This window comes from Rhinolophus hipposideros (genome assembly GCF_964194185.1).
Source record: "Rhinolophus hipposideros genome assembly, chromosome: 23".
Classification (NCBI taxonomy): Eukaryota; Metazoa; Chordata; class Mammalia; order Chiroptera; family Rhinolophidae; genus Rhinolophus; species Rhinolophus hipposideros.
The window spans coordinates 7499691-7525482 of NC_138069.1; the positions used below are offsets into that span (position 1 = coordinate 7499691).

General features: G+C 35.4%; 2 protein-coding genes across 2 annotated transcripts in view; one reads left to right on the forward strand and one right to left on the reverse strand.

Annotated features, from left to right (window-relative positions):
* ADAMTS19 (ADAM metallopeptidase with thrombospondin type 1 motif 19) overlaps positions 1-25792 on the forward strand; it is a gene marked incomplete at its 5' end in the record, with an annotated part of 238706 nt that overhangs the window by 71147 nt on the left and 141767 nt on the right. The window contains one exon of the mRNA XM_081036202.1: positions 4120-4163. Within this exon, the coding sequence (XP_080892328.1) occupies positions 4120-4163 (44 nt within the window). The remainder of the gene's footprint in view (positions 1-4119; positions 4164-25792) is intronic.
* LOC308491420 (protein SET-like) lies at positions 13415-15409 on the reverse strand. Its single transcript, XM_081035000.1, has one exon. It carries the CDS (start codon positions 15093-15095, stop codon positions 14262-14264), a length of 834 nt encoding a protein of 277 aa, XP_080891126.1. The 5' UTR covers positions 15096-15409; the 3' UTR covers positions 13415-14261.

Consider the following 25792-nt stretch of genomic DNA (forward strand, 5'->3'; position numbering starts at 1 on the left):
TCATTTGTTTGCTAAGTGAACAGAAATTGGCTGTGTGAAGGACTCTAAGTGCCCTTGACAATAAGCAGTGCATTTGTCATAGTTTTACCATGTTGTTTAGTTACAGATGAAGTCCCTTGTTTCACATTATGTAAATCAAATAGTCATGTTGCAGCCTTATGCACTATGATATGATGTATTTTACGTTTAGAAAAGGCACATAAAATCCCTTTCCCCTTACATCTGAATATACTTTACACTCAGTGATTCTTGGCCCTAAGGTGAAGATTTGATTTTATGTGGTTCTTTAATTTTTTGCATTACGAGATTATTCAATATCATCTGTTTTGAGTGTTTCTTTCTCCATTGGTGGCAAAGGTGATTGCAAAATAGAACTACCCATTATTTAATACAATTCCCCAGGCTTCTTCCTGGGGTCCTTATCACTTTATAGAGGTGATGGTGTTCATCCTGTTCTTTGCCTTCAGAGGAGAAGCCTGTTTTATTTACCTTGGTATCCTTCCCCTTATGCAGTGCTTAGTGTATTAGAGACGCTTAATGAATCCTACCTCATCCAATTGGATAGGTAGGTTGTATGTGACACAACAGTAGAGGGGGCCCTTTACGTCATTGTATATGTAAATGTACCCCTAGAATTAAGCAGTATACAACCTGTACAACTAGGCATGGTGTTCCATCATGTATTTGATTTCTGTTATCTTGTGAGGCAGAGAAAGGCTAAATGTGTCTAGCCATTTACTTGTGAAAAAAATGTCAGCAAACCTTTTCCATTCTTCTTTACCTCTAATTACGTGTATAGTCAGATTATGATTATGTTACTTATTCATAGCGGGGTATATTTTCCTGTATCATTGGTGTTTTGAGACACAGAGATCAACTTTGCCCAAGTTGAGCACCAGAAGAGTTATCTTTTGGATTTTTTTTTTTTTGATAGCTGAAGAAGATTTTGTGTAGTACCGAGAATCAAAGGAAGAATTGAAGAACCAGGCATCAAGAAAAACAATGTAGGGATGGGGGGGGGGGTCGAAAAGCAAAAAAGAAAGACAGTGAAGAAGGAAACTCTAGAAATCTTAATCACTGGGTTTGGATGATCCAGGGACATTTACATTCTCTTCCTATATCATCCAATTAAGATCTCTGAAAAGTGGAGTTGAGTTGATGCTGGGTGGGGGGAGGCAAATTCTGGGATTAGGAGCTGGTGGCCAGAATATATGATGTATTTGAAGGTGGTTTCCCAGAGGAAAGATACGAGGGATTGGTGATAGTTAGAATTTGCCTTAGTGGCTGTCAAGGAATCCCTCAGCCTTTTGAAAACCCTTGATTACAACTGTGGGAGCAAGTATTCCAGTTAAGAGCCGTCTTGTTTTGCCCATATTTATAAGGGTTTCAGTTTTGTATCTTGAATATTGAAGGGGATGTCGTCCCCTAGTTTAACTTAGGAGTTTAGGGTAGGGGAGCTTGAGTGGTTACCTTTTATGGGATACAATTTCAGTGTGTCTTCCTTCACTTATCTAGACTTTTCTTTCTAATTTTGACATGAACTTTCAGAAAAATGATTTTTTTTACAGCAAAAGACATAAATATTAAGACCCCCCCAAATGCTGATGGACAATCTGATTATGTAGTTCATTAAAGTTTCCAGAACATTTCCTTTTTAAAAGAAACTGAAGGAAGAAATTGGATTTCAAGAATTTGATGTGCTCAAATTTTTCAGGAGAAGACTGAAGACAAGTTTTAACTTGAGCCATTTCAAATGAATGTGGTCAGCAGACTAATGTCCATGTTCTGATCTGCAGAACCCGTGGCTGTGTTATCTTCTGTGGCAAAGGGACTTTGCAGATGTGATTATGTTAAGGTTTCCAGAGCAGGCGGCCTAATGTAATCCCAGGGTAGAGGGAAAGAGGGAAGCAAGACAGTCAGAAAAGGAGATGTGACGATGGCAGCAGAGGTCAAAGCTATGCAGTTGCCAACTTGGATGGAAAGGTACCATGAGTCAAGAAATCCAGGCAGCCTCGAGAAAATGGAAAAGGCAAGGAAATGGATTCCCACCTAGAGTTTCCAGTAGGAACACAATAGTGATGACGCCTTCATTTTATCCCAGGGAACTCCATTTCAGACTTCTGACTTTGAGACTGTAAGATAATGAATTCGTATTAAGACACTAACAGTGTGGAATTTCTTACAGCAGCCATAGGGAACTTAACTCAGTGTGCTTTAAAATGTAAAAGTAACCATAAATTGAACATGGTCTCGTGTTACTTTTCAAAACAGTACCAGAAAAAAGAGAAAGGAAAATAAAACTAGGTGGGAAGAATGAGAAAAATAAAGAAGAAAAAAGTAGATAATTAACTTGGTAAATAAAATCAGAGATAACAGAAAAATCCAAATACGTGTATATCCATAATAAAGTATTAAATTCACTTATAGATATTATATAATGAGGTTTTACTGTTTAACCATCTGATAGGTGTAAGAAACTTAGAAAAATGAAAGTTGAAAGTAAAACAAAGGAAAAAAGATATGCCAAGCAAATATTAATGTATTACTAATAATATTTGTTAACATCAGACAATTGACTAACAAAGAAAACATTAAAAGGGATAAGTGGGGTGTTTACACAATAATAAAAAACAATAATTCAAAATGAATTATAAAAATTTAGAGATAACTAATCTTCAACATAAACAAAGCAAAAATTAGCAGAATTATAAGGAATCATCAACATATTATAACCATATAGAATTTTAACAACTCTTCCTCAGTAACAGATGTAAAAACAAGTTACAAAATTCTCATTCTATTGAGCAATTGTATATCAGAGCTTGTTATAGTTAGGTCTAATGGATGTGTGTAGAGCTGCTCTAAACAATTAGAGAATATACATTTAAACATGCATGGAACATTTACTGGACTATGCATTGATATTAAATCACAAATGCTGCTGATGAGCGAAGCAAAACATAATTGAAAACCATTGTAATTATCAGTGTTGGTGTCATTGGTGACCTTGACAGGAGTGTAGCACTTAATTTTTAAAGTTAGTTTTCATTTAGAAATGATATTCAGATGGCTATAACAGAGAATTTTTTTTCAAAAAAGAATTTTCTTTTTCATTTCTCCCTCTCACACACAAAAAGACTAATTGTGGCATTGTATGTAACAATAAATTTCTGTAAAACCTAAATGCTCATCGATAGGAAACTGCTTCAGTTATGGTGCAGGAGCAGCAGCAGCAGCAGCAACAAACAATGAAAACATCAGCTAACTTTTGAGAGCTTACTATGTGCCTGGCTTTGTTTTAAATGTCTTGTATGTGCTAACACATTCAACCACATACAAAACATATTTTAAATGTTTTATATGTTTTAAATTATGTACCCTGTACAATACATCTCTGTGCTAGACAGGTGTCATTATTCTATTTTGTAGGTGAGATGACTGAGGTACAAGAAGGTTAAGTTGCCTAAGGTTACCTCGCAAGGAAAATGTAGATAAAAAGTTTTGCTTTCATACAGTTTGCCTCTAAAGTTCGTAATTTGTCAGGGAACACTTTCCCCAAGATATAGTAGTCAAATAAGAAATTATAGAATATTATTCATGACTAGATCCCACCTAGGTAAACATACTAATTTCTGCATGCCCTAATGAAAGTGATTATTGTCAGTCTTTTAAAATTTTTGCCAGTCTTCTAATAGAAAATGTTGTTTTAGATTGTATTTCTTACATTTAAATCTTCAATCTGGAACTCATTTGTGTGTCATGTGAAGTAGAGATCTTACAATATTTTTCAAACAGAAAGACATGTCTCAACACATGACTGTTTTTTTGGTAATTAAAAAATGAAATACTATAAAATTCAAAACAAGATGGAATTTTATTTTTGAAATACTCTGTGAAATAGGACAACATGCAGGATTATATCAGGGGAAAATGTATCAAAATTTTAAATATTCTACATTTTCTTAGAACTATAAATTAGTCTGATCTTCAGTTTTATTAAATTCTTGGAGATAAAGGTTGTGGTTCAGTTATTCATATAACTATTAAAAATGAGTCACAAAATGTTTATTGTTTGTGGAAAAGTTTATTTGTACTTTAATTTTCTATTTTTCTTTCTAGGAAAGATTTCTGTGTACACAAAGATGAACCATGTGATACTGTTGGTAAGTGTATATAAAATTTTTACACTTCTGAGGAGTTCTGGGGATCTTGCACACATTATCTGTTTAAATATAGGAAATTATGTAGAGTGCTGCTTTTAATGGAATGTTTCTAGAATATCAGAGATATATATTTTCAACCTATATGTTTAATCATTTGCCGATACTTCAGTTATTAATGAAATGACGTAAAGACATGTATACACTATATATTGGAGAAAATTTTAAACAATGATTTAAGACTATCATGAGTTCCTTTTGTTATTCTCCCAGAGATATACACGAATTCAATACAATTCTATTATTATTGGTAAAACAAAAAAAATGTATTAATAACAGTATGATTGACCTATTTTAGGCTAACAGATTTGTTTTTAAATTATATATGCTTGAAGTTCTTTGCAGTCAAAGAAAGCCCATCTAACTTGCATAACTAATGATGATTTTCTGTACATAAAGTAGCAAATTTTCTATATTTTGTCCTGGATATCTAAAATCCCTAAGGCATAACCATATAGCCAACAGAATCCACGAAACCACAGTTCTTAATTACAAAAGAATGACCAATATATGCTAATAAAAATGCTCCTATATAAATTTACCTATCCAAATATACTGGGGGTACCAAAAACATGTACACTTTTTAAGAGATGTTATCTATGTATTACTTTTTGAAGTTGAATTACAGTAGCAATTTGTAGTAGGACGTTCCCTCAAAAGATGACGTTAATCAAATGAATGCTAGCGTCATTTGTTGTATTACAATTTTAATAGTTTTTTCCTTTCTTAAAATGTGCATACTTTTTTTGGCACCCTTTGTATATATATATAGCTATATAGTTTATATAGTTTATATCTATATACAGTTATATATGTAGTTTTAAATCATATAATGGTAGATTATGAGGTACTATTGGTAAGGCATATTTAAGAGTCATAATCTGGTTTTTGACATATATAAAGTTCATTTGTTCTTTGTAAGATGAACAATAAAAAGGGGTAAAAACAGAATAAAGGGTTATAGGTATTTTTTTTAAAAATTCCAGCAGGTTCCGTTAACTTAAGTTCTCATCAGCCTCCTCAGACGATTAAAATCTGAGGTACATAAGTGGAAAATAGAATAAAGCTGAGGATGTTTGGTTGAGAAGAGATTTTAAACATAAGAAGAGTTGGACCCCTAAGGAAAAAATGACTGGGTTTAGGGATGATCTTCGTAATGTTAATGCACTTTCCTGCTGCCTGCAGTTTTCTTCTCTTCTTGCCTCAATCTCCAGAAATTAAATCTTGCTGTAGTTTTAATCTAACCAGGGAAGCTTGTGATTACCAATAAAGCTTGTCTTGAAATAATGACCTTTTCCTCCACTTAAACATCTCTGTTGCCCCCCAAACCTCTTTAAATAGACAGATCAATTCGCCTCATTGGAGCATGTCAGAGAAATCCGCCGGTAGGCAATGTCTTCCTTAATTAGGCCTCTTTCTAATATGGACTCACCACGAAGGAAGCAAGTCCTATCGTGAGGGGAATCAGTGTCTTTTTGATGATGACTATTTCACATCTTGCTAAATCTGCTGGTTGAAAATAGCATTATATTTGTGATATATATTATCTGTGAAACTTGTTTTCTGGTTTAAAGCACATTGGAATCATGAAGGATCTTGGTGTGTTTGGAGGATCAGAGTATGTCCGGTTTGGCAGGGAAGTCGTGTAGTCAGTCCCCAGCTCTGTCAGTCCTGCCCATTACGAGCTTACTAGAGTGCAGGATGTGGAAAGTGCAAAGCCCTGCCTGAGATCTCTCTGGATTTCTGAGCGCCTAGATTTTCAGGCTCACTGTCGGTATCACTAAACCCTAGTTTTCCCCTCTGTATCTTATGGCAGTTCTTTTTCTCAGCCCAAATATGAGACAAGCATCTTTCTCCTGTTGAGTCTAGAGCAGAATAAAAATCTGAAATATTTCTTCAGGAGGGAGAAAATGAAAGCCTATAACAACCAAATCAGAAGAGTAATCTCTTCATCCCAATCCCTGCCCCCACAAAAAATCTTGTTACGCTAAACATTCTTATGCCTAGAGATGTATACACTGATAGGATTTATAAAAACATCTGTGAGAAAAAGGCATGGCAGTTGCTACCCCACTTTCCGTGCTTCCACATGGTGTAGCCGCAATGCCATGTAGGAAAGGACACTCCTCTAGCGATGGGGCTTGATTGGTCTAGGCCTGTTCAGGGGATCATTTCTAGACCTCAGGTCTCAGCCAGTCAGCAAATGGCACTGCATGTTTGGGACATGTGACCTGTCACCTGTTTGCCTCATTAAGCTAAAGAAAGGAACATCTTTCATGGCGGAAGCTTGTTCGTATATGTCCCCACTGGACGTAAACAAGGAAGGCTGCAACTCTGATTGCTATAATCACAAAGGAAACCAACCTTCAGATGAATCTGAACTCAAACACAGCAGGATGGAGAGATGAAAGATGCCTTTCTCTTTATGACTTTGTTGAATCACTGGTCCTCCAACCTTGAGCCTAGTCTAACATCTGGGCTTCTGAATGAGTGAGCCAATAAATATCCTTATTACTTAAGCCAATTTAAGGTGTTTATTTCTGTCACTTGCAGACTAAGGCATAGATCTTCCCTGCCACTCATATATGCATTTATAAGTAAAAAAGGGTATGGGGCAATGTTAATAGTTTCCACTATTATTAAGAGAGTGCTGGTATCCTGCTCTGTGACTCGTTCCAAAATTAAATAAGCATGTATAGCTTAATGGCCATCTTAACAACTCTCAATCTCTAGTATAATAAACCAAAAGAGATTAAGGGCTTATATCAATAAAATGTTTATGGACACACATTTTTTAATCTCCTCATGAAATACTATGGATTATATTTTTGTTAGATGCTTTTCTTAAGTCAGTGTGTACCTTCTTTCCTCTTTTATCTATTGCTGACGTGAAGTCAGCCCATTTCATTTTGGATACTATAATGAAAATACTGAAAGAGGAAGGAAAAAGGAAAGAAGTGAATTTAGCATTTATTAGTTTGGATAACATGGTCCTGAATGGTAAGTTTAACATGATCATTTTCCATACTCTCCTGGGTATAGTGAGAGAAGAAGGACAGCAGTTAAAAACTTTGAATATAAATTATTAACTTGAATTATAAATGGAGAGGAATGCCTGTGTTTTATTTATTTTTATACTGTTTTTATTAAGAAGAGAATTTTTCATTGGATAAATTTGACAAATAACATTGTGTAAATTTAAGGTGCACAGTGTTTTACTTTGATACATTTATACATCCTTATTAGTACAATATTATTATCTATATTCAATATACCGTACATTAGATCTCCATGGCTTATTTAGTGATCATTATAAGTTTGTACCCTGAAATCATCAATCTTATCCCCTTGCACCCCCATCCTCTAGTAATTACCATTTTATTCTTGCTCTCCTTTTTCTTTTAACATGTTTGATATTTTTTTTTTTGGATTCTATATATAAATGATATCATATAGTACTTGTCTTTCTCTCTCTGACTTGTATTACTTAGCATAATGTGCTCAAGATCCATCTATGTTGTTGCAAATGACAGGATATCCTTCTTTCTCATGGCTAAATAATGTTCCATTGTGTATATATATTATGTCTTGAAAAATTTTTTTTATTTTTCAATTATAGTTGGCATACAATATTATATTAGTTTCAGATGTACAACATAGTGATTAGACATTTATATACCTTACAAAGTGATTAGTCTAGTACCCATCTGGCACCAGATATAGTTATTACAATATTATTGTCTATGTTCCCTATAGGAATACCTGTATTTTAAAAGCAATGGTAAGATTTATGCGTTGTAATTTGAGCCACACTTTCATGGATATTATCTCATTTAATTCCTTGAAATTCTGAACTCTCAAATTTTATTATCATTACTTTTATAGATCAAGAAAACTCTGAAATAGAACAGAACATGGATTGTCAAGTCAGACACCTAGATTTAAATCGGAGCTCTGCTGTTACCTATGTGAATATGGGCACATTATTTAACACCTTGGAAGTTTAGATTTCTCACACTTAAAATAGAGGCTATAGTATCAAGTTCAAAGAATGTTGTGAAACTCTGACACTTGCAAGGCAGCTAGTTTTTAATTGACACTCAGTATGCACTAGTTTTTAATCACATCCTGTTATTTCCTGCAGAGAGGTTACAAATTTGCCTACCATCACTGTTAGTAAATGGTGGTGCTGGCCTCTGCCTCAGGTCTTCTGACTGCAATTAATGAGACTCAGCTTTCCTTTATAACATGATGCATTTGTATAATATAGGACAATATAATTAGAATACTGAAGGTGAGAAAAATATCTTTGAATGAAGTTGCAGAATAAAATTATATAAATTAAAATGCGAACAAATGGCAAATATAAACTTGGAGATTCTTTTATTTGCCACCTTTTTAACTTTGAAACAATAAGATATTTTGCTCATTTCCTGATGTAAAAGATAAGTGAATTTTATTTATTTATTTATTTATTTATTTATTTATTTATTTATTTATTATTAGTTTCAGGTGTACAAAGCAACATAATAGTTAGACGTTTACACCCCTCATAAAGTAATAACCTCCCTCCCCCAAGCTACTACTTCTCTGACATCTTATATAACTGTTACAATACCATTGACTATCCTCCTTATGCTATATTCCACCTACCGTGACCATATACATATATATCACTCACTGGTCATGCATCTACAGTCTAAGAAGTGATCCCCTTGATAAGGCTAGTGCCCATCTGACACCTTACATAATCTTTACATTATTGATTATATTCCTCATACTGTATTTCATATCCCCATGACTATATTGTGTCTACCAGTTTGCTCTTTCTAATCCCTTCACCTTCTCCCCCACCCCTTTCTCCATCCCATCTAGCAACCAAAAGTTTTTTTTCTATATCTCTAAGTCTATTTCTGTTTTGTTTGCTCATTTATTCTGTTCTTTAGATTCCACATATACGTGAGATCATATGGTATTCGACTTTCTCAGTCTGACTTATTTCACTTAGCATAATATTCTCAAGGTCCATCCATGTTGTTGGAAATGGTAAGATTTCATTCTTTTTTATATCCGAGTAATACTCCATTGTATAAAGGTACCATAGTTTCTTTATCTAATCATCTATCTATGGGCAGTTTGGTTGTTTCCATATCTTGGCTATTATGAATAGTATTGCAATAAACGTAGAGGTGCATATAGTTTTTTGAATTAGTGTTTTGGATTTCTTTGGATAGATACCCAGGAGTGGAATTGCTGGGTCATGAGGTAGTTCCATTTTTAATTTTTTGAGGTACTTCCATATTATTTTCCATAGTGGCTGCATCCATCTGCAATCCCACCAACAGTGCACGAGGGTTCCCTTTTCTCCACATCATTGCTAATACTTGTTGTTTGTTGATTTATTGATGATTGCCATTCTGACTTTCATCACTTTTATTCAACATAGTACTGGAACTTCTAGCCACAGTAGTCAGGCAAGAAAAAGAAATGAAAGGCATCCACATTGGAAAAGAGGAAGAAATATTGTCATTATATGCAGATGAAAGATAAGTGCATTTTAAAAGAGTTGGGCTACAGCAATGTTATTGGATATTATAAATAAATGCTTCAATTGATGTTATATGAGATGTGATCAAACAATACAGTGAATGTTTAAATTAAAATAATTAATTATAGTAAAGGACACATTGTCATTAATCCCCCTCAAAATACTCCCCCTCACTTTGAACACACTTATCCCATCGTTCTTGCCACTTTTTGAAGCAGTTCTAGAAGTCCTCTTTTGTGAGTGTCTTTAGTTGCACTGTTGTGGCTGCCTTGATGTCCCGAATCATTTTGACTTTAGGGAAGAGCAAGAAGTTGCATGGTTCCAGATCCAGTAAATAAGGTGGATGAAGACACACCGTAATGTTTTTATTTAACAGAAATTGCCATGTACCAGAAGCGATGTGTGACACGGAGCATTGTCATGATGGAGGATGATTTATAGCACACTTTAAAACACACCTTCTCTCAACCATAGCTCACACCTGACTGACTATACTGAATAAGCTGAAACTTGTCACACTGTTACTAAGGTTGGATGTGCTGCTTCCCATATTGAAGATCCCTGCCTTTCCTTTAGATGGCACTCGGCAGCAGCATTCATCATATTATGTGAACACAACAGAAAGGCTCCGTGTCACACATTGCTTCTGGTATGGTAATTTCTGTCGAATGAAAACATCATGGTGTGTGCTCATCCGCCTTATTCACCGGATCTAGCACCATGCAACATTTGGCTTTTCCCCAAAGTCAAAACAACCATGAAAGGTAAATGTTTTGAATTGATTCGGGACATTGAGGCAGCCACGACAGTGCAACTAAAGACGCTCACTAAAGAGGACTTACAAAACTGCTTCAGAAAGTGGCAAGAATGATAGGATAAGTGTGTTCAAAGCGAGGGGGAGTATTTTGAGGGACAATGTGTCTTTTACTATGTAATGACGAGTGGAGAAAAGAAAGAGGAGAACATGCCTGAGAGGGGCTAATTGATTAAATTAGCAATATCTAATCAATTTATTTAGCAATATGTAATAACAAAAGACAAAGGCACTTAAAAGAATGTGCTAATGACAGAAAGTAAAGGTGGCTCAGATTAAACTATATACATTGATAACAATGTCATGTCAAAGAAGTATACATGCATATAAGTTTAAGAGGTCTTAACATATTTTTACTATTGATTAAAGAATCACTTGGCTAAATATACAAATAAAATCAATAAGGAGTATCTAAAAGCGGTAATAAACTCTATGGGATAGCAACTATTACAGTAGGTGCTGAAAGTTCACCAAACCATAGGAATAACACTAGAACAGTAAGGAATTAAAACTTTGCCAGGTCTTCAGCTGAGAGAAACTCAGGCATCTCCCACTGCTGCTTGCTAGTTCCCCAGAATGTTGCTGCTATTGCTGTTGCTGTTGCTGTTGTTGTAAGTTAGGAAGTCTTTTGATGCTGCAAGCTGCATACAAGATACTAGAATGATGACAACTTGCCAACAAAAGAAGTCTTTACTGTCCATTGAGGCAAGTTCCAATCTCTTACTCTGAAACAATCCAATCCTGAAAAGCAGTCCTGAAACAGCAAATGTTCTGAATAGCAATCTCTTGAAACAGCAATCAATCAATCCATATACCACCTGAGGTCTGTCTTATATATTTCTTTAGATGCACCCCAGAGCCAAGTTTTGTGTTCCAGCCTCCCCTCTCAAGGAATAGCCAGTTCCGGGAGGGTTCGGCAGTTAATGATAAGAACGTTGCCTTAACTGTCTGGTGAAAACAATACCTACTGTTCTCGCCTGGGACCATCGGCCCAAGGTCTTCCAGAACGTGGCAATGTGCCTGTCACTTCATCCTGATATAACTTAGCTACTTCTTCACTTCATCTGCTGAAACAGAGGCGAAACAGACAGAGAGCAACATCATCTCATATCTCCCCTGCCAGGAAGGGGAGACAGAAGGAGGAATTCTCTCAAACCCAACCCAAGAATTTTCTTAACCCTAAGCTAGTGATCACCTCACATGCAGTAACAGAAAAAAGCTAATAGACAAAAGTTAACACCAGCCAATGAAGGCAAATTTTCTTAACATCTTCCTCACATACTGTGATAAATTTTTATTTAAACATTCACCGTATTTATTGATCATACCTCATGCATATTTATTAAGGTTATGTTTGAAAAGCGATTTAGAGGGTAAAATGTAAAAGTTGTTTTAACACCCCCAAATCACACATTTTCGTGTTGTTTTAGTTAGGTATATAGTTTGGTAGATTGGTTGGTAGGTATATAAATACTGGAATTTAAAAAATGCTATTAAATCATAGGGTTCTTGATTACAGAATTGTACACTTGAAACCTATGTAACTTTACTAACCATTGTAACCCCAATAAACTTTAATTTAAAAATGCCATTAAATGTTTTCATCAACAAAATATTAATTTTAAAACATATGTGTTCACCTTTTAACATTCCTGAAATTGAGATTTATTTTGTAATCAATAGCCTACTAGAATTGTGTCATAGTTTCATTCGAAGCTTTTAAAATCTTTGTTGAATGAACCAGGATATATGATAGTAACCTTATATTTCAGGAGAAATAAACTATAATTCTGGATATAGGTGGCAACTATTTACTGGTATTGCTAGTGAAGTTGCCTTACTTCCTTATAGCAGGTGGAATAATGGTTCCCAAAGGTGTCCTTGTCCTAATCCCTGGAGCCTGGGAATATGATTATATAGGTTACATAGCACAGGGGAATGAAGATTGCAGATGAAATTAAAGTTCCCAATCAACTGATCTTAAACTAGGGAGATTATCTGGGCCGTCCTTTTATGCACAATGTAATCATAGGGTCCTTAAAAGTGGACGAGCTGAGAGTCAGGTGAGATGTGATTGCTGAAAAGGCACAGAGGGATATGATGCAAGAAGGATTCAACTTGTGACTACTAGTTTTGAAGATGGAGGAAGGGGTCCCCAAGTAACATTGGCTTTAGAACCTGGAAAAGGCAAGGAAAAGGATTCTCCCTTAGAGCGTTCAGACATGGACGCTCCCTTCTGAACGCGCTAAGGGAGCGATGTAACTGACACCTTGAGTTTAGCCAGTGAGCTCTGGTCAAACTTCTAATGTAGAGAATTGGAAGATAATAAATTTGGTGTTTCAAGCCACTAAATTTGTGATAATTTATTACAGTAGCCATACAAAAACAGATACTTTCTAATACCTAATTACTCCTCTAATTACTTACATAGAAGAGATAAAGAAACATGGTGTTCTCAAATCTTCCGATTGTGGCGTCATCAATTCTGGCTCTATAGTTGTAAGAACTGGTGAAGTGTTTGGGATTAGATTAAAAAATATAAAATTGAATTATGATATATAAATATATATAAAGAACAACAAACTGGAGCTATGCTAATAAACACTATTAATTATAGTTGGCCATTTCTAGCTGAGAGACTAGACCAAAAAATAGTCTGTATTATCCACTAACAATTTAAAAAATTGAATCAATTTTCAAAAATCTTTCTAAGAAAATACCAAGCCTGATGATTTACAGATGATTTCTACTAAAATTACATATAACAGATCATTCTGATATTGTACAAACTATTTTTTTTTTTTTTTTTTTTTTTTTTTTTTTTTTGTGTACACATTTAGTTTTATTGTAACAAAGCAACTTGTACACTTTTAACGTTTAAAACTGAGCATCATCTTTCCTTTCCAGTGAAACAAAAAGAAAATTTAAAAATAAAGAGGAACAAAATTACAATAGAGGATGTCAATTCCGAATAAGATCCTACAGCTTCTGCTGATTCTCCCATCGAGTGGCAGGGCTCAAGTCATCATTAGGAGAGAATTTTATTTTAAAAGTGTCATCTTAAACTGCAAGGATGTCCGTTAAACATCACAATTAAACATGCCAAAGGAGAAGCCATGTTGTCAAAATGCCCACTTAACCCACCCAAACATCTCAAACCCACCCTTTGCTGACCTTCTATAACCCCATTTTTTTTTGTTTTTTTTCTTTTTTTAAACAAGAGAAAGTAGACAGGTACATGTTGGTAAATGCTAACTGTCCATATTCACATAGAGACACAGTGTAATCTCTGAGCCCAATATACAGAGAAAGGAGGAAAAAAGCTAGAATTCTATGCACTACTACACAGGGGCCTAGCACCCTCCAGCTTCCAGCAGAGCTAAGGGAGCAGAAGGTTTTTCTTTTTTCCCACAGAGCACGGTGGTGTTGATTCCATAAAGTTTTTGTTGCGACAGGAAGGGATAAAAATGAATTTGGAACAGAAAGGGGCAGAGATTCTTTTCCCAATGTATTCTGCTGAAATTATTTCCCCCCAAATAAGGTGAGAACCATGGTGTAAAGGAGAGAAAAGAGACCTCAAAAACAGGGCGACTGAGCACAAGAGGAAAAAAAAAAAGACTGCAACTTGCTCCCAGGGACTGGAGAAAATTAAAAAAGGTTGGAATCCATCAATGTTCCATTAGTCATCTTCTCCTTCATCTTCCTCTCCTTCCTCCCCCTCATCATCATCTTCATCTTCTTCACCTTCATCCTCATCCCCTTCTTCATCAATATCTTCCAACCCTTCTTCTTCTTCATCATCATCATCATCTTCTTCTCCTTCCCCTTCTTCATCGTCCATGTCAGGAACCAAGTAGTACTGTAGCGGATTTGGCCAAATATCATCTTTGATGACTTCTCCTAACTCATCTGCGCCTGCATCAGAATGGTCAGTAAACCAGGTAAAGAAGCTCTCTGGTTCCTCATGCTGTCTCTTCCTGCTGGCTTTATTCTGTGTTTGACTTGAACGTTTCGTCAAATCCTTTCCAGATTTCCATTTGATTTCAGTGGACTTTGAAGATGGATCACCACTCTCATTCAGATGAAATTCTTTGGAGAGAACTTTATTTTCGAAGTAAGGATTTTCATCAAAATAAAAATCTATTCTGTAACCTGATTTTATATCTTCAAATTCTGTCACTTCAACTCTTGTCAAATAATGCAGCGCTTCTTCGTCTTCTTCCCCAAGCAGTGCAGACACTTGTGGATGGTTGACAAATGTTGTTACCCAAAAATTTGGGATTTTGGCGATCAATTCGGACCTCTTCTGAAAAAATGGTTGGCGGAGTTTGTTATATTTCTGTTCTACTTTCAAAATCTCCTCACTGGCTTGTTCATTAAGTCTGTCTATTTCATTTTGTACTTCATCAATATGTTCAATTGCTTCTTGCTGTTCTTTTTCTGAGGTCTCGTCGGCCCCGTCGTGGTTGGAGTTGAGCTCCTTTTTACTGACTTTGGCCGCCGGCGCCGACATGGTGCTGCTCCGCGGTTGGGGGGGGAGCGGGGAGGGGGAGAGAAGGGAAGGCGAAGGGGGCGGGCAGCGGCTTCCCCTCACGCCACACGCGCGGGCGCTCGCTCGGTCCGGCCGCCTCCTCCCGGCGCCCGCTCGCTCTCCCTCCCCCTAGCTCGCGCGCGCTGCCCTCGCGGCCTGACGACGAGGGAGGGGCTGGGGCAGCGTGCCGGGCCCCGGCCCGGGCTCCTGCTTGCGGAGGGGAGGCGGCGGCGGGCGGGCGGGCAGGCGGCTGGGCTCCCTCACTCACGCTCCGCGCTCCAGCTCGCTGCTCGTTCTCCCCCTGTACAAACTATTTTAAAGAATAGAAAAGGGTGGATAAAAGCCAATACATTTCTTACCAAATCTTAAAGAAGACAGTGTAAGAAAGAAAAATAATAAGATATTTCACTCAGGAACAAAAAGAAAGAATTCTAAATCAAACATTAGTAGATATTATCTCTCAATGTATTTTTAAAATAACCAAGTAGGGTTATCTTATTTGAGATTTATTCCAGAAATGCAGGGGTAGTTTAACATTAGAAAATCTTAACATGTAACTATGTAACCTAATTAAAGATAAAAACCATATGATTATCACAACAGATAAAGAAAATGTGTTTCATATAATTCAAAAACACATTCATGATAAAAGCTCATGACAAATAGGACTATGTAGGGATGAACTGGGTTAATTAAAGAGATTTACAAAAAAAACAAACAAAAATAAGTATCTTTTTAAAAAATAGCAAAGCATTAAGAGCATCCCTTTTAAAATCAGAAACAAGAAGTGGATTCTATTATCACTATTTCCAATCAACAATGCATTGGAAATTTTAGGCCTTAACATGAAGTGGATGTTTTGATTGTCTACATTTTAAAAAACAGAGACTATGCAATTAAATTATTAAAATTTACAGGAGAATCAGGGGGTTAGGTATCAAATCATATTCAATAACCAATTACATTTTATATACCAGCAATTAGCAGTGAGACATTTAATTCAAAAATTATATTAAATATGTGGAAAAATACAATTCTAATAACATACATAAGACACATGGAGAAAATTATCGAGCCATCTGCCATTCAATAAAAAAGACATAACTCAATGAAATTCTAATGGAAGTTAGGGAGGAAAATTGACAGGCTGATTCTAAATGTTGTATGGAAGAGCATAGGCCTTAGAATTGGCCGGACATTAATGAAGAATGTGGAGAGGGAATCTGCCCTATCAGATATTAAGATATCATATATAATAAAAAATAAGTAAGATATTGTATATAATAAATAAATAAGCCATTGTACATATTTGGGAAATTGATAAATGAGGCAGAACACTGGGAGAGGAGGCACATGATATTAAGATAATTAATTATTCACATGGAGTTGAATCACAATGGTTTAAAAATTTTTTTAATTTAGAAAATAAAATATGGAAAAATAATTTTATATTTTTGAGGTAGAGACAGATTTCTTAAAAAACACACAAAAGTGCTAACCATAAAGGAAATGCTTGATGAGTTTAACTATATTAATACTTAAAATTTCTGTGTATCAGAAGATGATAATGACAATGGAGAATAAAACCAATCTTCTATCACAGAGAACATACCATATTTCATGGATTTTAAGGTGCCTTCATTGTCACTGATTTTAAGACTATTATTTTACTTACCACTAAAGAGAAAAAAAATGTGGTAAATTCCAATTGTAAGACATTATTGATTTTAAGACATAGGTGATATACACAGATAAACTGTATGTATACATTTGCAACACAGATAACCAACAAAGTATTAGAACCTCGAGTATAAAGACAACTTTTATAAATCCTTGAGTAAGAAACAAAAAAAGCAAGTAGACATGCTAAATAGGGCAAAAGACTCTAATAGCCATTTTTTAGAAGAAAATACATCGAGTGAATTAAAAACTAGGGAAAAGTGTCAACCTCATTAGTAATAAGAGAAATGCATGTTCATATGACAAGGAGATTTCTACCATTGAGGGTGATAAAATTACAAAGAAATGTCTGACATTGTCAAGTGATGGGAAAAACGGGACTCTTACACTTCAGAAGAGAATGTAAATTTGCTGTAAGCATGTTAGAGAACTTTGGGAAGTATCCACTAAAACTGGCATAAGTATAATCCGTGACCATTTTTAATCCCATTCTTAGGCATATACCTAACAGAATCCTATGTACACTGAAGACATGTACTAGAACATTAATAGTCATCAATCAACAGTAAGTTAATTGATCAATATTTGATGAATCAAGAAACCACAGTGTCTGCGTGGTGTGTAACTGGAAAATATCACGTGGTGGGAGAGTTGTAGAGATGATACAGTAAAAAGCCTCAAGCTAAGAAGAATTTCAACATTTCCACTTTCGATTAGAGGATGAGAACTCAGCAAGTGAGGCTGGGGACATACATGTACCCTAGAAATTTAAACATGAATATATAACATATCAAAGTCTAAAGTTAATCTTTTTTTCTTCTCTCAGGATTATATGGTCCTTAAAACACTTCATGTACCCTGACCTGATTGTAGGCTATCACCATTTTTAAAAAAATTATTTTATTTTTAAAACTCATAGATATTATGGTTTTTTGTAGTCAATGCTTATTTACATTTATACACATATTTACAATTTTATTAGTTCTTCATTCTTTCTTAAAACCCAGATCTTTCCGATCAGACTCTCCTCTTAACTGAAGTCATATTTATTAGAATTTCCTTTAGTAAAGTCCGCTGGTGGAAGACTTTTAAGTTTTTGTTAGTCTGAAAATGGTTTTATTTCACTCTCATTTGTGAAAGGTATTTTAAGTGAATACAGAATCCCAGGATTCTAGATACATCATTGTTTTGTTTCAGTACATCGTAGATCTAGTTTATGTGTCTTCTGGCATCCATTGTTGCTCTTGAGAATTCAGCTATCAGTCTGAACTCTTTTTAATGTAATCCATCTGGATTTAAGATCTTTTTTAAACTCCTTGTTCTGTGCACCCACTATGATCAATGTCCTTCCCCCCTCCCGCCTTCCCTTCTTTCTTACGTGCCTGCCTGTCATCACCTTCCCTTCTTTCCTTCCTTCCTTCCTCTCTCCCTCCCTCCCTTCCTTCCTCCCTCCTTCCTCCTTTCCTTCCTTCTGTCATTCTTTCCTTCCTTTCATCCATCCAAAATGCCTAGTTCTTGAGTTCTTTTCATCCTTCTTTGTGTATTTGTCATACTTCCCGAATCTAAAGTTTCATGTTTGTTATTTATTCTGGAGAATTCTTTTTACAATATCACTTCAAATATGGTGTTTACCCTATTCTTTCTACCATTTTTTTTCTGGAAATCTTAATAAACTTATGTTGCAGCTTCTTGTTCTGATTTCCATTATCTCTTATTCATTCTTCATATCCATTTCTATCTTTCCATATTGTGCTCCAGATAACTTTTTAAGCTGTATTTCTTGGTTTATACTACTTTTCTATTTTTTTAATATGCTATTTTATCTGTTTAACACATTTATCAAGAATTTTGTTTTATTGCAATAACTCTTTACTTCTAGACATTCTGTTTGATCTTTTCCCTGTATCTGCTAAGGTGTTCTGAAAATGTATTGGGCCTTCCTCATGTTTTCAATCTCTTCTTTTTAGGTCTAAATCACTTAAAGTATATTTTTGAATAGTCACTAACTAATAATTCTAATATTGAAGTTCTTGTGGTTCGAGAGTCCAAATTGTTGATTTTCTTGAATTCCGTTAATGGTGACTTGTCATTCGTAGGTTATATAATTTTGTATTTGAGCTCTTATTTCTTAAGATATTTTTTTCTTTTTTAATCTGTGGAAATCCTGTGTGGCCTAGAGAAGAATGTGCCTCTCTCAATAAATAATTTTTATTCACAAATACCTTAGTGGTATTTAAATTAAGTTCTTTGGTTAGTTTTCCTGGGACCATGTAGGTAATGTAAATTAGACGTTCCAACTGTATGAATGTTCTCAGGGAAGGCTTTTTAAAACATAGAGTCTGTGTCAAAGTAGACAAGTTTTTATGCTTTGAGCTTTTGTCAGGGCACAGTTTGTTTTTCTCACCTACCCTTTGCTTGGGTGTAGCAGTTTGTGTTGAGGGAGAAGGACGTGGTCTCCCACTCCCCTCACTTTATGTAGTAGTTTGAGCTCCAAGGCCATACTCGAGAAGTCTCGCAAGGCTCTTTGTCTCAATGTGGTGACCAGAGCTGAACGCTTTGAGGTGTGAGTTTCACAAATGCCCACAGGCAGCCTGTACATCCGTGCCAGCTCAGAATTGCATTTCCCCTTCTTTTCTCTGTGCCCATTGCAGGGTTTCCCTGACGCGGATCCCAAGCCTTGTAGTTAAGAGGACTTTTGTGATTTTCATTCCAGCGTTTGTTTGTATGTATAGAGTTGCAAACACAATCGTCTTGCTGCCAGACATGGAATGCCAAGAAAAACTTTAAAAGCATTATTGTCCCTATTGTTACATACTCTGCAGCACTTAGTAACACAACCCACTTTCTCAATATTCACCTGTGCTCTGGCACTGATTTGGAGAATTGGTGTTATAGGTATGACAACTGCACGCACAGGTTTTTAAAAGGTGATTTTAGAAGCTGCTCTGTAGATGCCTGAATTGGCTCTATGCTATCTGCCAGTGATGCACAAACCTTTTGGTCTCAGCGTCCTTTTGTATTCTTAAAAATTATGGAAGATCCTGGCATGCTTTGTTTCATGTAGGTAATATTTATTCGTTGTCACCATATGAAAAATTAAAACAGAAATTCTAAAAATTATTTATTCAAAATGAACAATAATAAACACCAGATATTAGCATAGAGAACATGCTTTTTATAAAATTAACTATATTATTCAAAACAAAACTCATAGACACAGACAATAGTTTAGTGGTTACCAGAGGGGAAAGGGGGTGGGGGGAGGGAGATGAGGGTAAGGGGGATCAAATATATGGTGATGGAAGGAGAACTGACTCTGGGTGGTGAACACACAATGGGATTTATAGATGATGTAATACAGAATTGTACACCTGAAATCTATGTAACTTTACTAACAATTGTCACCCCAATAAATTAAAAAAAAATAGTGAGAAGACATGGCTTTGTTTCAGATTTTTGCAAATCTCTTTATATCTGGCTGTAGAAGACAGCTAGCATCTTATATCTACTTATGCTTTTCAGTTGTTGCCATTTGTTATTTTGATTGAAGTGTATGAGGAAAATCTGGCCTCAAAGATTTGTAATTAGAAAATCGGTGAGTATTTTCAGATTATTGTGGATATTCTTTTTTGAACGTGTCTTAATGGTTAGATGGTTGTGATGTGGAATGTGAAATCACATCAATAAACTTTTATACTTTGTTGCATTAATATCTGTTGGTATATTTTACACTTTAAGTGGATGTTTTAACTAAGCATGGATTTTTAGCATCATTCGTTGGTCACTTAGAAAATATTGGTTCACTGAGTTAGGCAGATTTTCTAAATATTGACACATTTCACCATACAATATATATTTAAAAACCTAATTTCTCAACATCACTATCGATCTCATCAGAAAAGTCCTTAAGTGTTGGGAGACTGTCAAGCTCAAAGTGGCAGATAAAATTTTCTAGTATTCTAATTTCACTTGAAAGTTCAAATTTTATCACTGGGGAAAAAATACCATCAGTTGGTTTCCCTGGAGTGACAGATTCCCTTTTTTCATTTTGGGGTAAATGTCAGCCAAATTCCCAACTTTGAGTAACTATGTTTGTTCATCAGACATTGTTTCAAGTACAAATGGTAGTCAATAAAACACAGTTATTTTAGCTCATAACTCACACAATCTCATAATACTTTCCCCAGAGACAACATCATCTTTTAGTCTGCAGCAGAAATGCTTTATCTATACTTCCTTTTTGTTACACAGAATGTTAAAGAATGGGGCTACTCTTCCTTGCCCTCTGGTAACCACTAATATGGTGATGGAAGGAAAATTGACTCTGGGTGGTGAAAACAAAATGCAAATTATAGGTGATGTATTATAAAATTGTGCACTTGAAACCTATATAATTTTAGTAACCCATGTTATCCCATGTATTTAATAACCCATGTATTTAGTAACCCATGTATTTAATAAGATTAATACATTTTACTGCTTCCTTTAGGACATTTTAAAGTAGAATTGGCATGTTTTCCTTGAGGGTGGGTGCAGTGAAAAATAAAATGAGTGAGTGAATTTTGGTGTCACTGCCCTGATTTGTGCTAGAAAATTTTACGTACCATTGCTTTTGCACTATCAGTGCAAACATTGACAGTTTTGACCTTGTGGACCTCTCGAAAAGATCTTAGGGTACTGATTGAAAAGATACGATGGAAGCCCAGGATTCTGCAGAACACTCGGAAAATTTTGCCATAACCCAGGAATGAGGGATAATCAGTAGCGACAGTCAGTGATTATGTGTGTGTGTGTGTGTGTGTGTGTGTGTGTGTGTGTGTGTGTGTGTGACGAAAACTTTTAAGGACTTTAAAGTATAGAAAATTAGCAAATACTTAGAGCTGGCAAAGATATATGTTGATCAATATGAGTTTGCAGCTGTGAATATTTTACTAATCCTTACTGATGAGAGAGGCTGTGTAACCTTTACCACCAGATTTCTGGTTGTGGGGTGCTTTGATTCTCCTTGCATTCTATTGCCAACTTTGATGCTATAGTATTATTAATAAACTTTTTTCTCCTGCCTTTCAGTAGGTTGAAATGATAGTTTATTCTTCTGTACAATCCTGAATAATTCTGATTTTATGTACTTGCTGATTGTCAAAGAAGCATACAGACCACCTGGGAAACAACTGACAAAAAGAAACATAGTCAGAGACTAAAATATACTTAAATCACCCTTTTATGTTGATGCTGTGCATGTGAGAATCTCCAGACACTTCCCTTTCCAAACACCAGCATGTTCTCCAAATTCTCCAAACCACATTTCAGCAAAAGAAATCATTTTTATTGGGTGAGAAGAAGAGGTCAAGCCAATTTTTTAAAGTAGCTTAATTTTCATTAAATAACAGTTGTGACATTTTTTTTCTAGCATCGTGACACTTAAAGCACAGAGGATTTCAGAGAGTGAAAGTACTTAAAGAAATTACTGAGATCATCTCTCCACTTTAATACCCTTCTGGTTAGAAGTGTATTTTTTTCTACTGAAAAACTGTATTAGTTTAATATTCAGTATTTTCAAATTTGTAATCCTTTGAACTAGGCAAGGAATAAAGTGAACTTTTTTTCTATATAAATCTTTCGTAAGTGAATTAGTAGGGTAATTCAGTCTTCAAGGGAGTTCAAATACACTTATTGGGTGTTTAACATATGCAAAGTTCCATGGCAAGCTTTGTGATGGATTCAAGAATGACAGTGGGACATACGTTTTACCAAAAGAGATCATCAAACATATTAGAAGCATGTATCAGCCTTAAATGTGGATGATTTTTATATAAACTAGGGTCAGGTTTGAAATACCCAAAAGTCATTGCATTTGTGTGAGATATGTTGTTATGAAGTGCTGCTCAGGGTTTGATGTGCACGTTTTCAGAAATGCAAATGGAATCTAGTCAGTGCGGTAGACAGAATTCGGAAGGTGACACTCCTAAAATTTCTCTCCTGTAGTCGTTCAGTCTAACACTAATCTAGGTTCTGCTATGAAGGGATTTTGCAGATGTAATTATAATTCTTCAGTTAATCTTAAAATACTGAGATCTAACCCCATTTGCACTTTAAAGCAGAAGCAAGGAACTGAATTGTGCCAACAACCTAGATGAATTTGGAAGCTGATGCTTCCCCAGAGCATTAAGATAAGAGCCTAGCCTGGATGACACCTTGATTTTGGCCTTGGGAGATCATGAACAGTTAAGTTGTCCCAGACTTTGACCTATAGAACCATACGTTAATAAATGAGTGTTGCTTCTCCAACTCCCCCCGCCCAAAATGAGTGTTACTTTAAGCCACTACATTTATAGTAATTTGTTATGCAGCAATTGAAAACTAACACATTCAGATTAAAGGATGCATATTATTATACATCGATTTGGGGTTTAAATACTGGAGGAAATTAGGCCATCTTGGATGAAAGTACAGTTTATGACCCTCTGTGAAAGCACAGTCAGAAAAAATAAAATTGTTTGGTAAAGAATAAAAGTTCAGGGAGAAATTCAAAGAGATTTCCACTCATCGCACCTAATGGGACAGCACAACAATGAGAGGATTTTAAGAGGATTTTCCAGGGTTCACTACAATCCTTCAATCTTTGCAATTTCTCCATATTTAATATTTCTTTTCTCTTGTCTCATCAGTGATGAACAAAAACACGCTAAACTGAAAAGGGTCTAAACAGTTGCCCTGTGGGGCAGAAAGGAAAGAGGTGTGAAAACTGGGTGTTGATGGAGGAAATTGGGTGGCACCAACTCAGAATATAGGAAAATGTATAACTCTATGGGCTTGTCAACCTTCCACACCCCTCCCCCCTTACTCTCTGGTAGCCCCTAAACTATTGTCTATGTCTATGAGTTTTTGTTTCTCCATTTGTTTGTCTTGTTCTTTTGTTGTTTTCAGTTTTATATAACACATATCAGTGAAATCATAGGGTTCTCTACTTTTTCTGTATGACTTATTTTGCTTAGCATTATAATCTCAAGATCCATCCATATTGTCGCAAATGGTACTATTTCATCTTTTCTTACGGCAGAATAGTATTCCATTGTGTATATATACCACAATTTCTTTATCCAATCATCTATCGAAGGACACTTTAGTTGTTTTCATGTCTTGACCACTGTAAATAAAGCTTTGATAAATATTGGAGCACATATGTCTTTATGGATAAATGTTTCCAGATTTTTTTGGTAGATATACCCAGACCATATTACCCACAGCAATATACAGATTTAATGCAATCCCCATCAAAATCCCAATGGCATTTTTTAAAGAAATGGAACAGAAAATCATCAGATCTGTATGGAACCACAAAAGACCCCGAATAGTCAAAGCAATCCTAAGAAAAAAGAACAATGCTGGAGGTATCACACTCCCTGACTTCACTTTGTACTACAGGGCAACAATAATCAAAACAGCATGGTATTGGCAGAAAAACAGACACACAGACCAATGGAATAGAATTGAGAACCCAGAAATAAAGCCACATAAATATGGACAGATAATTTTTACACAGAAGCAAAAAACATACAATGGAGAAAAGACAGCCTCTTCAATAAATGGTACTGGGAGAATTGGATAGCCACACACAAAAGAATGAAACTAGACTGTTATCTGTCACCATGTACCAAAATTAATTCAAAATGGATCAAAGACCTAAACATAAGACCGGAAACAATAAACTACACAGAAGAAAACATAGGTACTAAACTTATGGACCTTGGGTTCAAAGAGCATTTTATGAGTTTGACTCCAAAGGCAAGGGAAGTAAAAGCTGAAATAAATGAATGTGACTATACCAAACTAAAAAGCTTCTGTACAGAAAAAGAAACCATCGACAAAATAAAGAGGCAGCCAACGAATGGGGAAGATTTTTGCAAACAAGGAAGACATTTTGATGACATTCAGGACATCAAGGTTAATATGACAACACCTCTGATGGCCATTCCAGAAAAAGAGTTCCAAAATTGCTTTGAAGACACTGGCGTCAATGCATAGCTTCCCAAGGGGAGTACTTCGAAGTTGACGGTAGTGATATTCAGCAATGAAATATGTAGCTCTTTTTCTAGGATGAGTTTTCAAACTTCATTGTCAGAACTTCATATATTAAGAGTACTTATTTCAGAAATATTAAGCTATAAAATTATTTTTGTAATATAGATAGTTCATTACTTAATCCCCCAATAATAACAATAATTAAACTCACTAGGAATCAATGTATGAGCATATTTGCTGCATGTTTTGGAGACTTTTTTTCCACCCCATTTCTCTCAACCTTGCTTTCCTTCAATCCAGAGGGCCCCAGAGCATTGGCTATTGTACATTATAATGGTCTGAGTCTCAGGTATTTCAGATAGAAAAAGGGTATAATCCTTATCATGTTCTTAATTCTGGTATTTGAAAGGCCTAGAAACATACTTAGGAGGTCATAGGAACTGTGCTTCTTTGTTTGTCTTTCTTCATCAATTTTTATTAGTTCTTTCATTTCAGATGATCTTCTTTTCACTTTTCTGGATCTTTATCTCTCGATTTTTGTTTATTTACTTGATATTTTCAAATACTTTGGATACCTGCTCTGTGCCTGAAAGCATATTAGGTGCTAGAGATAGAGTGGTGACAAAAATGAATCTCTTGGCACAGTCTTTTAAATCATTTTCTTTTTGCTATGCTTTTGTTACTCTTGCCTTGGTAACTAAAATTTTTTCGTATTTATCTTTCTTTTACTGTGAGCCAACTTTCACTCCATAATTAAACTATCATGACTTCCATGCATACGTAGATTGATACACATCTCTTAAGTATGGAGAAACCTTAGTATTTTTTTAAATCTGTATATTTCCTGTCATCAAATTTTAGTAATTGTGTCATGATTGGAAGACCGTGTCTTGACACATGAAAATTTTTTCTATATCATTTATTTAAGTGTATTGGAGAAAACTGACAGTTTATAAATTATTTTTACTTTCTATCTA